Here is a 16577-nt window from a genome sequence, read left to right on the forward strand (position 1 = left end):
CCCCCCTTTACAGGTTACCTTTTAATGTCCAAGTTAAGGGAGTCATGGTTACACCAATTTGCACCCCAGGAGGAGCGGCAAGAAAGAGCTAAGCTTCACATATACTAGACTGCATTACAAACAAAACAAAATAACACAAAAACTAGCTGATAGCCTTATTGTGGACTAGGCTGTGATAGCTGAACTCATGTTTGCTGCAATCTGTGGAAAACTAGTTAAAGTGAAAGTGGCCTGTGGGAGGGAAGATAAATTATCCATGCACACTAATACTAATGTTACCTATCAATGTTGATATGCACTTTAAAATCCTGGAAAATTTCCCCAAGCAAAGCAGCCTTTTGTAACATGCAGCTGAATTTAATTGAGTGCAGATACCTGCAGCCCATGCCTGAGAAGTCAGGAATTCATTAGGTGAGTTCTCACCCAGCTATTTCAACCCACAGCCACACATTCATCCTCTCCTTATGACCTCGTCTCCTCCTTCCGCCTCCACAAAGCACGAGAACTTAAATCAGACTACAAGCTACTGGAATAAACAGAGCCCTATTTCCTCATTACGACATTTAGATTAACATTACTGCAATCAGACAACTCCCAAAAGGGAAACACTGGCACACACTATGTCTATTAAACTATTCCCTCCATTAACAAACAAACAAGAACCTGTACTGCACACATTAGCTGCCTAGCCCAGTACAATTCCCATCCAACATTTCAGCCTACAGGCTTCCATCTGACTCATTGCACATAATCAGGGACAAAGGCGTCAAATTTTGTACGGTGCAGAAGGGTAGGACGAGATGGAACTGAGACTAGCTTCCCTGATCAAGGACAACAAGAAGTCCTTTTTTAAATATATAGGGGGCAAAAAGAAGGTACCGGGTAATGTGGGGCCCCTGCAAGATGCACTAGGAAATCTGGTCATCACACCAGACGACAAAGCTAATCTATTTAACAATTTCTTTGCCTCCATTTCCCTGAGTAGGAACTGGATCAGCACCCCCACCGGGACCCCCCATAGGCCCCAGGGAAGGCGCACCCAGCCCTAGGGTCACTGAGGATTTAGTCAGGGAACTTCTGGAGGGACTGGACGTGTTCAAATCAGCAGGTCCTGATGATCTCCACCCCAGAGTGCTGAGGGAATTGGCTGAGGTCGCTGTGGGACCCCTGGCACTGCTTTACGAGCAGCTGTGGTGCTCTGGTGTGGTGCCAGAGGACTGGAAGAGGGCCAATGTGGTTCCCATCTTCAAAAAGGGGAGGAAGGAAGACCCGGGAAACTATAGGCCAGTTACTCTTACCTCAATCCTGGGCAAGCTTTTTCAGAGAATTATCCTGGCACATGTCCACGAGGTGCCAGCAGGGGAGATTATGCTTAGGGGCAACCAACACGGGTTCATTAGAGGCAGGTCCTGTCAGACCAACCTGGTGGCCTTCTACAACCAGGTCACCAAATCCTTAGATGCAGGGGTAGCAGCGGACATAGTCTTTCCGGACTTCAGGAAGGCCTTCGACACTGTCTCTCACCCCGTTCTCATTAAGAAACTGGGGGGCTGTGGTATAGACACCCACACAGTCAAATGGGTCACTAACTAGCTGGAGGGCCGCACCCAGAAAGTGGTGGTGGACGGGTCATTTTTGACCTGGAGGGATGTGGGCAGGGGGGGCCCCCAGGGCTCAGTCCTCGGGCCTGCACTGTTCAACATCTTCATCAGTGATTTGGATGAAGGGGTAAGCACCTTGTTCAAATCTGCAGATGACACTAAGATGTGGGGGGGATGTGGGCATGCTAGAAGGAAGGAATAGGCCACAATCAGACGTAGACAAGTTACAGGGGTGGGCAGAGGAGAATAGGATGGGATTCAACACTGACAAGTGCAAGGTGATACACCGGGGGAGGAAGAACCAGCACCATACCTACAGGCGGGGGAACTCCCTTCTCGTCAGTACAGAGGTGGAAAAGGATCTTGGAGTCATCATTGATGCCAAAATGAACATGGGCCGACAGCGTGGGGTACACGGTCAGGAAGGCCAACTGTACCTTGTCATGCATCCACAGATGCATCTCAAGCAGGTCCAAGGAGGTGATCTTCCCCCTCTATGCAGCACTGGTCATGCCACAGTTGGAGTACTGCATCCAGTTCTGGGTGCTGCACTTCAAGAGGGATGTGGACAACATGGAGAGGGTCCAGAGGACGGCCACTCACATGATCAGGGGGCAGCAGGGCAGGCCCTATGAGGAGAGGCTACGGGACCTGAACCTGTTCAGCCTCCACAAGAGAAGGCTGAGGGGGGATCTAGTGGCCTGTTACAAACTAGTCAGGGGGGACCAGCAGGCACTGGGAGAGTCCCTGTTCCTCCGAGCACTACCAGGAGCGACGAGAAGTAACGGTCACGAGCTGGCAGAGGGTAGATTCAGGAGGTGCTACTTCACAGTCAGGGTGGCTAGGATCTGGAACCAACTTCCAAGTGAAGTGGTGCTGGCTCCTACCCTCGGGGTCTTTAGGAGAAGGCTGGATGAACACCTTGCTGGGGTCGTTTGACCCCAGTACTTTTTTCTGCCATGGCAGGGGGTCAGCCTTGATGATCAGCTCAGGTCCCTTCTGACCCTACTAACTATGAAACTATGACAAGTAACCTGGACAAGTACCAAGGAGGGGAGATGTAGCTATTTGTTGATTTTTGTAAAATGGCTGTTGGCATTATATTTGTGTCGACCTAAAAGGGATGTTATTTGAGGATTTTTATTCTAAATACAGGTGGTTTTCCAGTGACAGATACAGGCTTATTTCACAAAATAAGCCAACTTGCCATTGCTTTTAGATGGACAGAAATTACGGTGCATAACCATAATCCAACAAACCACATACAAAATGCTTTCTCCATTTTGCATGACTGCAACTCTCCCTTCTATCTTCAAATTCACATATAGCACATACACTAATTCCTAACTCAAAAAACAGTAATAGCATATCAGACCTTGACTGTGCACTGAGATTCAATTTTGGAGAAAAGCAGAGCTTTCCACAAGTCTGGGTTCTTTCTATATTTCAATTTGGCATGCTCTGGAGACTCAAGCAAGTCCCTCTGCTCTATTACAATGGCCATCTGGAGTTCTGCAGTTTGTCTTCTGATTTTGGAAGTGGTAATTCTGTCATGGAGAATGGTAAGCAGTTAAGAGGTTACTGACCAGTGTCCCAATTTCTATTTTTTATTGGAAAATCAGATTTTGGCCATGTTTTAAGAACAAGCATCCTCAGAAACTCTGGCAATTTAGTACAACAGTAAAGAGCTAACCCAGTGAGGGCCAGCCTTTTTGACAGGCATGGCATAAATTAGTCAGGCATCCTTCCTAACTGCTACTCTGATGCCCTTCCCCTGTCCAATCAACTGCTCTGCTTTCTGCTCCCTGCCCTATGCCCCTACCCAGTCTGCTGCTGTATCTTTTCCTTCCTGCTCTATTAGCTTCTGTGCTGCCTGTCCCCTTCCCCATCTGCCATATGTCACATTCAGAGGCCACTTGTGTCATGTGTGCTGCTGGTTGGCCACCCTCATTGTTATTAAGCTAACACCAATGTAGACACTTTTTAGAAGTATCACAACTGCAGCAAGAAGTCATCCTCTTCTGCAGTAGCTACTGAAAACAGAACAAATCTGACTAAGTCTACAGCAGGGATATTCAACTTCCAGGTCCAAGGACCAGATCTGGACCTGTGGAGCAGTGTCATCTGGCCTGCCGGGCTCCCCAAGGGTCTGACAATTTGATAGAAAGAGAGCTGGACAGTCTTCATTGCTGCTCCCTTGCTGCCAAATTTCTGGATCTGTGGGGAGTTCCATGGGCTGAATAGTATGGCCTTGCATGGTAGATCAGGCATGTGGGGCCCGAGGCCCCACAGGGCTGACAGCACAGGGACAGGCTCAGGTGGTGCGAGGCCTGATTCAGCCATGGCTGGACAGAGGGGCTAGAGACAGACATTCAAAAAGTCTGAGTCTGAATTGTTTCAATCTTTGCAGGTTAGTTTAACCTGGCTAGGCTAAACTGGTTTGTAACCACACAGACATCTCCTCTAGACTGAAAAAATGCAGGCACATGCCTACAGTGGCTCAGGCTACAAGCTGGGGGGCACTAAAGCAGCCCTCCCTTCCCTTCAACAGTGCTGAGCTGAGGGGGGTATGGCCAGGCCCCAGCAGGGCACCCTGATTATGGAGGGGTTCCCCCCTCACCTGAGCAGCCCACCAGGGAGTTGATAACAGTATTTATCACCCCTAACTCAGTGTTTATCAGTCCTCTGTCCCGTCTCTTACAGCACAGACCGTAGCCAGCACGTGGTATGCTAGCTAATGCTGAGAGGTGTCTGTATAAGGCAGAGGCGAGGGGGGAAATTCCTGCTTGAGTAGGGAGTGGGGGGGAAGGGCGGAGTAAGCCAGGCAGATACCCTGTACCTGCAGTCTCTGCCAGAGCTCCAGACAGGGAGTGGAGAGGAGGGGCCAGCCCTGCTGGGCTGGAACAGAGAGCAGAGCCCTGCCCAGGGTTGTAAAGCATTTGGGATTCTGGGGGACTTTGACTTCACTTAAAACAGGAAGGGGTCTAGGACAGACATTGGACAAGTCTGATACTACATTCAACCAGGTGCATCTCAAACTGGTTTTAGCCATTTTCAAACTGGTTTACATGCACTGAACATCTGTTCTGTTACAGGTTTAAACCAGTTTCTGACCACTTAAACCAGTTTGTGTGTAATGTCTGTCCCTGGCCAGGCAATGTGGGGCCCAATCCAGGCTCTAAGCCCAGGATCTGGCCTGCGCAACTCATCCAGCCAGTAGGGCCTAAAAGGTTGAGCACCACTGGTCTATGGTAAATCTTATACATCAAGGTGAAACATGGAAGGTTTCAATTGAGTGCTTTTATGGTAAATACACTACTGAAAGTGATAAGAGTTGAACCAACACTGAATTCCAGTTCAGCCCTCAGGGCTTCAGCTGTAGTGATGTTTATGAAAATCTTACATCAGAAATCAAAATAAATCTCATCTGCTAATGTCCTCCATGAATTACTTCACAAACATCTGGTTTTGTCTCATGTATATAACACAGGTGAAGGAACAACTAGAAAGAAAAAAAGATTAGGATTTCTGAAAACAAGCTCCCTTGAAGAGGACCTGCTACTGTGATGCATTATATATGACAATCCTTCAGTCATTTTTCATTCACAAGGATCCAAGCATTTTACAAGGGAAACAACCACCATTTCCCAGATGGGGAACACAGGCACAGAAGTTAAACTCCTTGCTTAAAGTATACCCAAGAAACCTTGTTTACTTAAAGCAACAAACAGGTCCAAATCAGGGATATTTTAAAGCCAGGGACTGTAAAGCCAGAAGGGACCATAAATCACCTTGTTTGCCTTCTGCATAATACAAGCCACAAAGTTTTAGTCAGTTACTCCTGTATTGAGCCTAAACACTTGTGTGAGTAACTCATGCTTTTTGGAAAGATATCCACTCCTGATTTGAAGATTTCAAGAAATGGAGACTTCACCAGGCTTTCCTAGGCAGGCTGTTCCTGTGGTTACTCATGCCCCCTATTAAACTGTTGCCTTATTTCTAAGAGTAAGTCTTCTGGCTTCAGGTGCTAGGCATACTGCTTCTTCAGTCCTCTCGTAAAACTGCTGTGCTTGAACAAATCCAAGTTGCTCCAAACTAACCTGAGACAAGATCGACAGAGGGCTTAAATGGGAAAGTGAGGTGGCCTAGTTAGGATTTCCATTTTTAGTTCTTATTTTAACACTGAACAAGAAAAAAAAAAGATAAGGAGACTTAATTGCATGGCAGGTGATGTTCAAAAGGTTATAAAGAGACAATCTTTGGACTTCTGAACAGTAATTGCTCTGCCATACTTTTAACATATAAAGATGAAAAAAAAGCAAATGCATCATGCACATCCTTAGCTAGATTGCTTTGGATTTACCATACTTTACTGCAGCATTCAAGATCACAGTCAAATTTTTCTTCAAACTGTTTCTTTTAGAAAGTAATTTTAAAAAGTCAGTTGAAAGTTCTTCAGTGCCAGACTTATAAAAATGTTGCTTTCTTAAAATATGAAATGCATTTATATAATATCCCTAGAGCAATATTAACTCTGATTTTAGATACTCTTAGTGTCATAATTAGTTGCCAGCTACTGACTTTTGATGCAACTATTCTCAGATTAAAAAAAGAATGACTAATTGGAGGCTGTTGTGATCAATTACATGCAGCAATAATACTCCAGTTTTCTGAACATATAATGGATGATGTTGGCTGGCTCACTGGAATACAAAATACGAGTTACATACATGCCCATTTATTTGGAATATAGAATACGAGTCACATACATGCCCATTTATCAGTATTAATAATCACAAGGGAGGATCCAGAAGGATTTTCTAAATTTTAGTAACCATTTGTCATCCATTCCAACCTTTACTGTTCCCTCTGCTCAGCATGGTCTCCAGGAGAGAAGTTACAGTTGGAGAACAAGTCTTTTATTTACAGAGGATGGTGCTCTCTGTTTCCAAGCCCACACAAGGAAAACTCATCCCTAGGAATGTAAGCAGTTCAAGAGTTGAGGCCAGCAGTTTGAAAGCAAAGCAAAGCAAAGACCAGATAATACAAGTGCTGAGTTAAATCCCTGCATTCAAACACGGTTTGGGGAATCCTTTAGCCTCCCCCCTTGCCACATGCTATGCTTTAAGCCACAAGCCTTAGCAGACACTTAAAGTGGAGCAAAGAGGCTCAAGGGCAGCTCAGACAATAAAAGCAAAGACCTGCCTGGAAGAGTGGAAGGAGGAGGTGAAAGAAGCTATAGCTCCTCTGATTCTGGGGGACTGGTGGATGCAGAGAGCCTGGCTACGACCCGGGTCAAGGCCCTGTTTTCAGCCAGCAGCTGCTCATTCATCTCCCTCAGAGTTTGAATCTGTTTGAGTTGATGGAGATTCTGCAAAGAGTAACACGGGATGGACAGAGACAGAACAGACCAAGTATATAAAAGGAAGCAGAAATGTGAATTTAATTCACAAGCAATTAAAAAAAACCCAACAGTGATAAATGGAGAGAAGCAGAAATACACACAGAGAAGCTGGACAACACTGAAATATAAGAAGAGACCTCAGGCGCCATCCAATCTGTTAGGGGCTGAACCCGCTCCAGCAGCCATATTAATCAGTCTAACAAAGGTCACCTCCCAGCACCGGAGCAATGTTCTCTTGCAGGCTGCATGCCAGTTTACTGTCCTTGCAAGCCACATATGGTATCCCTATCTCCAGCCCTAGAACTTTCCTTATGATTTATTGTGAGAATTAACATCAGTGACTCATTGCCCACAGGGACTCTGGCTTTGAAAGCAGCCCAGGGCAACTAAAAATCCTGGCAACTCTTCCTCTTTACATGACCTCCCAACCAAACTAAAGCTGCGGTGCATAGAAACGAACTTGTAAAGAGTTACTATTGAAAACACAATTTTTTATGGCCTTAAAAACGTAAAAGTCCTTCCCCTTCCACAGCGCACAGCTATCTCGACTAACAAAGCAAATTTAAAACCTTTACATAGTTTATGTCACTTTAAACTCTGTATCACTGGTTCACTCTACCCAAGAACCTATCCATACACCTCTGGTATTAAACAGGGTGGGGCAAAAGGGACAACTGCCCCAGCTACAAGAGCAAAAATTCCACGGAAATCAGCAGTGTCCTTGTGTGTGGCAGCTGGCCTGGGTACCTGGCTGCATTCTTATTCTGCTGCCCCATGCCAATAGATTACAGCACTTAACAGTTCTTCCAGCACACCCTCTAGGTTCCTTATCACTGCTGCCCTGAATTATAGCAGCTTCTGCTTACATAACTGGCCATCTCCAGTCGTACTGGTGTGTTCGCTGTGCCAGTCCCAAAAGATAATAACGCAGATGTTCTCAGTCGTGCAAGCTAAATTTGGGCCTCAAGATAAATCTCACTGCTTTAAGCCATCCAATTCCCAGTGAACCAGTCACTTCTGTATTTATACCTGAACACTGCTGCTTTAGAGCGCACCCCAAGCAGCAGGTGTACAGAAACAAGGCATCCTCAGCTGACAAAAGAAAACCACTTATGCCTTAAAATGAGATTAAAACAGTTATGGTTGCTACAGAAAAATACAGCACAGTGAAGGACAGCAGAGAAAGCAACAGAAAACAGCAAAAGCCAAACCACGCACGTATGTGCATACGCACATACACATGCACACATACACCCTGAATGATACTCAGATTATGACTTTTGAAAAAAGAAAGTGTTTTTGCTTTTCCTGGATGAATGAAAACAAGCATACACACAGGGCACCTATACACATGACGGACCTCTGCTCTGATGTGCGCTAATTACTGCCAAGTCTGCTAATTAGCGCACTCTAGCAGCCTCCACATCACATGTACTCAGCGTCCCTGTGTTTCAGAAAGGTGGCAGGGACACTTTAATTAAAGCTCATCAAGCGCATTTTGCACAAAAGCAGCATGTGCTGGGTTTTTTTGCTAAATTCCAGTGGCAAGAAGTGACTAAGAACCAGAGTCTCTTTTAGAGACTAGCTACTACCACGCTCAAGAAATGCATTACATGAGGTTGGCGCATTTCTCTACCATGAAAGGGCAAGGATTTTGAGCATGGGGTAAGCAGGGAGAGGAACAGCTACAAGAACAGGTCTTGAATTCTAGAGTGAAGAATCTCAGCCTCTGGTCAAGGCAGCTTAAAAAGCCTCTATTCTTCCTACAAATTTGAACAACCTAATATCCCTCCCTATGCACATGCATGATGACATGGGGCCATGAATGGGAAGCATCCACTGGAAAGCGAATACAAATGAATTTAAGTAGCATGAGCCACTGAAGGAAGCTCTATCAGTGGGAGCAGCTAGCCTTTTTCCAGAAAGAAGCTGCATTTGCAAACCTCTCAAGTGCTGAAGGATTACACCTGCATAAAATGAAGACAAGGAGGGAGCCCTGCATGCAGATAGTTTTACTGGCAGAGGGCTGCCCCTTTGCGTTAAATATGAAGATAACTGTAGCAAATTGCACTTTGGATCCCCATGCCTTAATTCAATGCTAAATACAATGAAACTGCTAAATAAATTCCTTTGGTGCAAGTAAGGGAACAAAGACATTTAATTCTAAATCTTGCAAGACAACCCTAAACAGTGCTGGTGAACAGATAAATGACAATGGCTTCAAGCTTGCTGGTTAACACTGGTTGCCAGGTTAGGTCTGAGTGTTTCTGCATTAGCTGAATATCAGCCATTATTCATACAGGGATGGCATTCTTATGACAGCACAAAAGCAGCATGTGCTGGGGGGGGGGGGGTTCCACCCTAAGTTCCAGTGGCAAAATATGACTAAGAAGCAGAGCCTCTTTTAGAGGTTAGCCACTACTACCAAGTCCAAGAAATACATTACAAGAGATCAGCACATTGCTCTATCAAGAAGGAAAGGGCAAGGATGCTGAGCAAGGGGTAAGCAAGGAGGGGAACAGCTGAAAAATGAAGAATGTCTTGCATTCAAAAGCTTGCATAACTATTCCAACTACATAGTTGGTCCAATACAATAAATATATCACCTTAAGAAATTCCTGCCTTCAAGCTTCACGTATTTATTACAACCTGCAAAGCAGCTATTGCTGCTTAACCTTCTTTAATATCCACCAGCACACTTAATTGCATGCATCCGTGAACTTTAGATACCAGGGGCCAAATCTGAGTAATTTATGCTGCCCATGTAATTTCTGCATTTGGTGCAAGGAGAAAATTAGTGGGATTTGCAAAGGATTTAGCAGACAGCTAGTATGTGAACAAGCATAGCTTATGCATGAATATCAGAAGTTGAACAATGGCCTTTAAATGCATGCTACAGAATTGGAAAGAAACCATGCTGAAATCCCAAGGAGGTAATATCCCATCTTAGGAAGCGTGTCATAGTCAGTCCCTCATCCATTCAGGCTAAGATGGCACTTTATTATGAGCATTCACACTCATTTGCTGGTTGTAGCAAAACCCTGTCACAAATTATCTAAACTGACAAGTTTTGGTTCATGGACATTAGGGCTGTGCGAAGCTTTGGTCCCTGACTCGATTCGGCCGAGATTCGGTAGCCGAATCGACCAATCTAAATCGAATCAGAGAACCTTTAATCTCTCTGAATCGAATCAAAACACTCCAAATCAATTCAGAGAGATTCAGATATAGAGACAGCTTGAAAAGTTTTTTCTATATACCCCTAGGCAGCAGTGCTGCAAGGCACCTCGTGAGTGCTGCAATGCTGGGGCACATGGAGTGTCCCATAGACGCACAGGGGGCTCCCCAGCACGCTCGGCAGCAGACCCAGAACTGGACCAGAAGTACTTCTGGTCTGCTTCCAGGTCTGCCAGGGGCCCCCCTGGCTCGGTGACTGGTGCCTCCTGGGTCTGGAGGGGGTCACCCAAGGTCCCCCTGCAGCTGATAGCCAAGCTGGGAAAGTGCGGAGGGGGATTCCCCAGTGCACTCCCTGGCAGACCCGGAAGTGGACTGGAAGTACTTCTGGTCCACTTCCGGGTTCACCGCTGAGCATATGGAGGGCCTCCCCCCCTCCTGTGGGATGCTCCATCTGCCCCAGCATCACAGTGCTCATGAGCCATGCCTGCTACCTCAAGGTATGTACAAAAACTTTTAAAGCTGTGTCTGTGTCCGAATCAGCATTGTATCTTCTGATTTGGATTCAGCCGAATCGAATCAGGGACAGTGATCCGAATCAATGAATTGAATACTGTCCCTGATTTCGGCCAAATCCGAATCGAATAGGGCCCGCTTTGCACACCCTTAATGGACGTGCTTGCATACTGCTAGGATGCTAAGAGAACAGCAGTGTCCTTGTCCCTTGTACAATCTTAGTTTAAGGTACTGCAACACTGTCATCACACAACAGTGAGATCCCGCTGATGACAGGAAGAGAACATAAATGAAACGGAAAGGCACAGACAAGAAAGAGAGAAACTTGCATTTGCTTTAGTGTCAATGTTCCAGTTCCAATACAAATACAGAACCAAGGCCTCAGGCAGGCTGCAGCCAACTAGGATGGACTATAGGGAGATGTGTGCACATTCAGAGCTGACAGCTTTCCAAATCACCATGCTCAAAAAAACCAAACCATAAATAAAAAAAATTAAAAGCCTGGTAATAACTAGAAACCCAGGCCTGCACCAAATGCCAGATCCTAGGTAAGACTCTCGCAATTACTTACTGCAGTGCTTCTCCAACTTTCTGGACTCAAGGCACCCCTCCATAACTTTTGTGATGCGAGTGGCACTCAATTTCAAAAACCAATTTATATATTAAAGTGCTTACCTCCTTACACGGGGTATAAGCAGTAGGGGTGGGAGGAAATCCAGGCAGGGACAAACATGAGTTTGGTTTATCAGCTTAATTTATCTGCTTATGTCCTCATACCTGGCAGCACCCCAGTTTTGTGAATCCTTGGCTTATTGTCTGCATAAAACATGGCTTCAGGACAGCAGATATCTCCACCCAGCTGCTCCTTCCCTGAATATGCAGTACCTGGTGCCTACACTAGTGGGAAAAATATATTGTTCTGCAGTTCAAGAGGGGCCATGGGATACACATCTGCATCAGATGTGGATGCTCACTTCTGCTGCAGATTATGGACAGCTTCAAATGAATGTAATGGAAATTATGCTATCTTGTGTAAAAAGAGATTGGGATAACCAAAGGAATTTTGTACTAAATTCAGTTCTACAAACGTAAATTTTCTTTGTTTACTAAGCAGGTTCCTGGACCCTCAACAAGCTCAGCTCAGTCTTATACTCTGCCACTCCAGCAAGAGGAAGTATATATGTATAATTCTTTGCATACTTTTTTTTCTTTTTAATATCCCCCCCCTTTTTTATTTTTATTTTTTTGGCAGGTGATGGGGGAGGCATGTCATTCACATCAGGTTAATCCTATGAAACAGAGGAGGAAGATCCAATGATCTTAAGCAAAGAATGGGAAAGAAAAAAAAAGCTTTCCAGCATATATCCCAGGCAGTTTGTCTAACTGCCATCTCAGCCCTTACAGACCTAGGGAGTTTGTTGCAAGGGGGTGAAATCTTTTCAAGTCACTGTGCTTGGGTATGGTCTCCTATCTGATGCAAGAGCAGGAGGGAGGACTAGAAACTGCTTATTCTTTACGATTTTGTACAGTCTGAGTTCAGTAGGCTAAAATGGTGGGAGTGCATAGGACTAGCAAAGAAATGGAATTACAGGAGTTGGCAGCAGTAAGACACAGACACATAGGTCTTAACAACATACTTTTTGTATCACAAACAATTTCCAAGGTCAGTAAGCACTGATTCTCTCTCTTTAAGGCAAAATATTACACTGATATCAAATAGCCTTTCTAAGTCTCAAGTGCTTGCAAACATTGCCTTATTTAAAAATGTCTAGCTCAGCATTTTAAACCTTCTTTTAATAAGTGGCTGACAGCAAAGAAATATGCTACAGCTCATCTAAGTGCTGACAGCATTCTTAAGAAGTTTCCTTATGAATAACAAGTTGAAGCACAATGGCACCACAGTAAAGATCCTTTCAGAGTCAGCATTTATGTGTTCTGTTAACACAAGGTCATCAACTAATTTTCCAGGGAGGAGCAGAAGTGAAGCTTGGAATGGTTAAAGCAGTTGTTGTAAAGCCTAAATGTCAACAGCAGATGCGCTAAAGCACACAAAACTGGCAGGGCCAAAACAGGGTGTGAATTTTCCTGTTTATGGGTTTAGTTGGCCTAATACACTCCAAGTTGCTAAAGAACGGTTTTTTCCTAAAGAAAAAAAATGAATGCATTTGTAATGCCAACACTGTTGCTGTAAAATTACAGGAAAGCAGTTAATCAAATATAACAAAACAATAAACACAAATGGTTTCTTTAGTCGTGAAATCTTCATTATTATGCTGAATATGTACAGCATTTTTAATAAGCACATCCAATCTTTCCCCCTCTGTTCTCATTCCAGTTCATAAGTATGGATGTTTTATTTTTCATCAGACTAATATTTGAAGATCTTTTAGATCGAGGGTTCCCAAAGTTGAGCTACTTCAAAAGGGACAGTCCTGGGTAATGGGCCACATCCAAGGGGCCTGTGGATCACACTATGATAACCCCTCTTTCAGAGGGGATGAAGTCCATCCAGAACAGATGTTTTATCTGGAATGAATACTTAAATTGAGGGTTCTGCATTTGACCTATTCTGTTTTAGCGCTCCTCATTGGGGTGTTTGACTTTCTGCCAACATGCAGATGTGACAGTGTTCTAATGTGGCATCTTTGGGACACTTATCTTCCTTGTCGCCAGCACCATAACTCCCAAACCCTACCTTCAGAGGGTAAAGGAAAAAGGCATGTTAATTTTAGCCTAAGCAGTTGTAAAACACTTCAAAGACTAATTATGCTCAGTAAAGCTGTGAAGCTTAATTTCAACAGACTCACAAAATTGGAACCCTAAACAGGAAAGCAGGACATAGTTTTCATCATTGCTGTGCTAGGTTATAGGGTCAGCAGCTCTCGGCCCCAAAATAGAGAATCCCCTTTTCCATTTAAAGTGATAAAGCTAAGTCTCACTTGGATGACATTCGCTAGGAAAGAGCGCATGTGGGGAGGGAACAAAGAGGTGCATTTTGCAAACATGAGCATTAGTGTTTGCATAACATGAGGTAGCAGTGCAAAAATCAGTTTGAAGTGTTAGGTTACCAAAGGCAGCACAACATGCTGTATCCCCAGCTGACTCAGCAGTGGTACCTGACAGATCAGCACTCACAGCCTTCTGAGCCATGACAATGTGGGGATAACTGTCCTTCATAGTTATTGACTGAAAACAGAAGTAGCAGAACAAATGAGTGGGTAGAGGAAGAAACCTCCACCTCTGACAGGCCACATGCTGCTGAGCATCCTTGTAGCTTCCAAGTGGGATGAGAGAGAACAAAATTCTCTTGCTGCTGCAATTCTATTCTAGGAGGACTCATTGAAACAGCTTTCTAGTAACTTGCTTTAGGAAAAAAGGGCAGAAGTGTTGTTATCGTAAATTCTCTCCCCCTTCTCCCCTCCCAGCTGCTGATTCTGGCTTGGCAAAAAAAACAAAAACACACACACCTCCCTGAGAAAGTCCTTTGACTTTCTGTACCAAAGGGCAAAATATCAAGGGCCTAACTTTAGCCAGAATTACTGCATCAGAGAACACAGGATCAACACACAAAAGCTCACCTCTGATACCACAAGAGGTTTCAGAAGTACTTGGGGTTAGCCTTTAATGTTATGGGATCAAAACAGCAGAGTGCCAATAGGTAAAAGAATCAACTGAGCAATAATTTAGCAGTTGTATTAATGTCCCATGTTCTGAGAACATGGGCATTAACACAACACGATAGCTTAAAGGGACACACATAGGTGGTCATGTGTGCATCTCCTCCAATACAATATACTGCATTAGTATGCCTTTATTGCATGACAACTCTTATATTCATTAGCAAAAAGCACAAAACGGAGTAACAAAGGGAGCAAATTCTTCCATACCTTCACCTCCTCCTCCATTTCAGAGAGTCTCCGCTCAAGGGCTCGCTTCTCCTGTTTAGAAACCATTAAAAAACACCAATGATCATGCAAAAGGTTAAAGAAAAAAAACATTTTTTTCTCTGAAGGAAAATAATATTTTATATTTCTACAGACACACTCATAAGGAAAGCATTCATATACATTTTATAAATTGCATAAATGCAAGAATTTCTTCAGGTAAAAAAAGTCCAACCATCACTGGGACAGAACATGTCAGCTGTTAAACTGACACGCAGTATGTAAAATTGAAGTCATGGGGGGACTTCAGGGAGCCAGAAGACTACACTTCTTGAATTAACATGCACCATAGGACAATCACAAATTGTTACGGCTTCTTTCTGAAGAGCTGACTTGAACTTTCTCACAGGGGACTGGAATCATTGGTTAAACACCCACCACTACTTGCTGTATCTACATATTTACTAAAGTAATCTTAACCTATTATTAACTAAGCTTAGATTGCATGTCAGAGAGAAAAAAGAAATCATAACCTCCTAACTATACAAATAATAGGAAATGGGACATGCTGGTTAAGGATGCGGTGAAATCTCCATCAGAGGTTTGAGAGAAGAGATCTGGGATAGCAAAGGACTGTTCATCTAGCATCCATGAGGGTATAGGGAAGAGGCAGTGGGTTGGATGACCTTTGAGGTTCTTTCTAAACCCATGATTCATGGCTCACCCTCCTCACAGGACAGATCTGATGGGACAAGCTGCAGGTCAAGGAGAAATCAAATTTTGTTACTGACCAAACTTGTGTGCCTAAATGAGATCTACTTTGAAAAAGAGGTGAGATACTCTGGCATGTTTTTTTAATGCAAGTAATTCAAGTTTTTTACTCCTGGAATTGGATTTAAACACACAATTCTCACAAGCAGCAGAAGCTCACAAAATTTAATTTATGAAACAGTTTAAACAAAACGTTTAAAGGTTATAATTTAGGCAAGAGTTGCAATTCAAGTCTGATCTGCTACAATGAATTTGACTGCTCAGAAAGAGGAAGAGCTTACAGGTACATATTTCAAGGTATAATAAGGCAATACCAACTTGACTGGAAAGAATTTTTTGCTGAGATGTTTTTTTTTTTGTTAATGAAAACTAGGAGGGCATGGAAACAATTGCACAATGAGCCAATTACCCTTCAGCACCACAAAGAGATTTGTGGCTCTGTAGCATCTTGTGACAAGGTAAAAAAAAAACTGCACTATGTTTTTACATAGTTTGGGAAGCCAAAAAGATCAAAACTCAAATATTACTACAAATTCAACTTCCTGGAGCAGTTGTGAAATATTTAATTAAATACTTTCTTTCCAGAAAATAATAGACTACATCCTCAGAGGCTTAAGAATCAGAGAATAGGACTGAGAAAGAAGTAGATACATACCCTTTTCTCCATCTCCATCATACTCGATCGGTCAGAGGTTTTTTCCTGTTTCTGCTATTTAAAGTTAAAAATAGAAACTTATTAAAATAGAGCAGCATGCATAGGAGAAAGCAAGAGGGGAACATGGAGAGTCTCCATACCCACTTGCCTGGAAAGAAAGATGTCTTGACACAACAGTTTGTCACAAGCCCTACCCCTGGGGGGGCACATGGGGTGCCATAAACATTTTCTTGTGTTTTGTTGTACTGATATGGCAGGTGTGGTCTTGTCGGGAAGCCCGCATTATGCTGTATCCATTTACACTGCTTTTATCACTGTATAGATGTTATACTGTTTATGCATATCTTTATGATTTGGGACATGGTTTAGCCAAGGGACTATGGCATGCATACTTAAGGACAACTGCCACTCCCAGACAGGCAGAAGGAGCTCCCAGATAGGCAGAAGGAGATGTTACTGAGTTGCGCACCCAAGGCATGGTCCTCCAATAACGAAGAAACTAAATCCTCTATAGAAAAGGCATCTGAGAGAAATGGCCCATCAGCCAGAAGAATTCCAGCTGCCTCTAGGAG

At 43.8% G+C, this 16577-nt stretch overlaps 1 protein-coding gene across 7 annotated transcripts in view; it reads right to left on the reverse strand.

The window, feature by feature from the left end:
• The window catches only part of PPP1R12B (protein phosphatase 1 regulatory subunit 12B), a 187186-nt gene that overhangs the window by 7536 nt on the left and 163073 nt on the right, over positions 1-16577 (reverse strand). For 4 of the 7 annotated variants that reach the window (XM_090024876.1, XM_090024874.1, XM_090024878.1 and 1 more), the window contains 3 exons: positions 16006-16059; positions 14583-14633; positions 6807-6972 (listed from right to left, as the gene is read on the reverse strand). In XM_090024876.1, coding sequence (XP_089881002.1) covers positions 6838-6972; positions 14583-14633; positions 16006-16059 — 240 coding nt within the window. In that variant the 3' untranslated portion in view covers positions 6807-6837. The remainder of the gene's footprint in view (positions 1-6806; positions 6973-14582; positions 14634-16005; positions 16060-16577) is intronic. The other 3 variants (XM_090024877.1, XM_090024875.1, XM_090024880.1) reach the window with 1 other exon arrangement.

The sequence above is a fragment of the Crocodylus siamensis genome, chromosome 13, assembly GCF_052110815.1.
Source record: "Crocodylus siamensis isolate JL-2025a chromosome 13, ASM5211081v1, whole genome shotgun sequence".
NCBI classification, from domain to species: domain Eukaryota; kingdom Metazoa; phylum Chordata; order Crocodylia; family Crocodylidae; genus Crocodylus; species Crocodylus siamensis.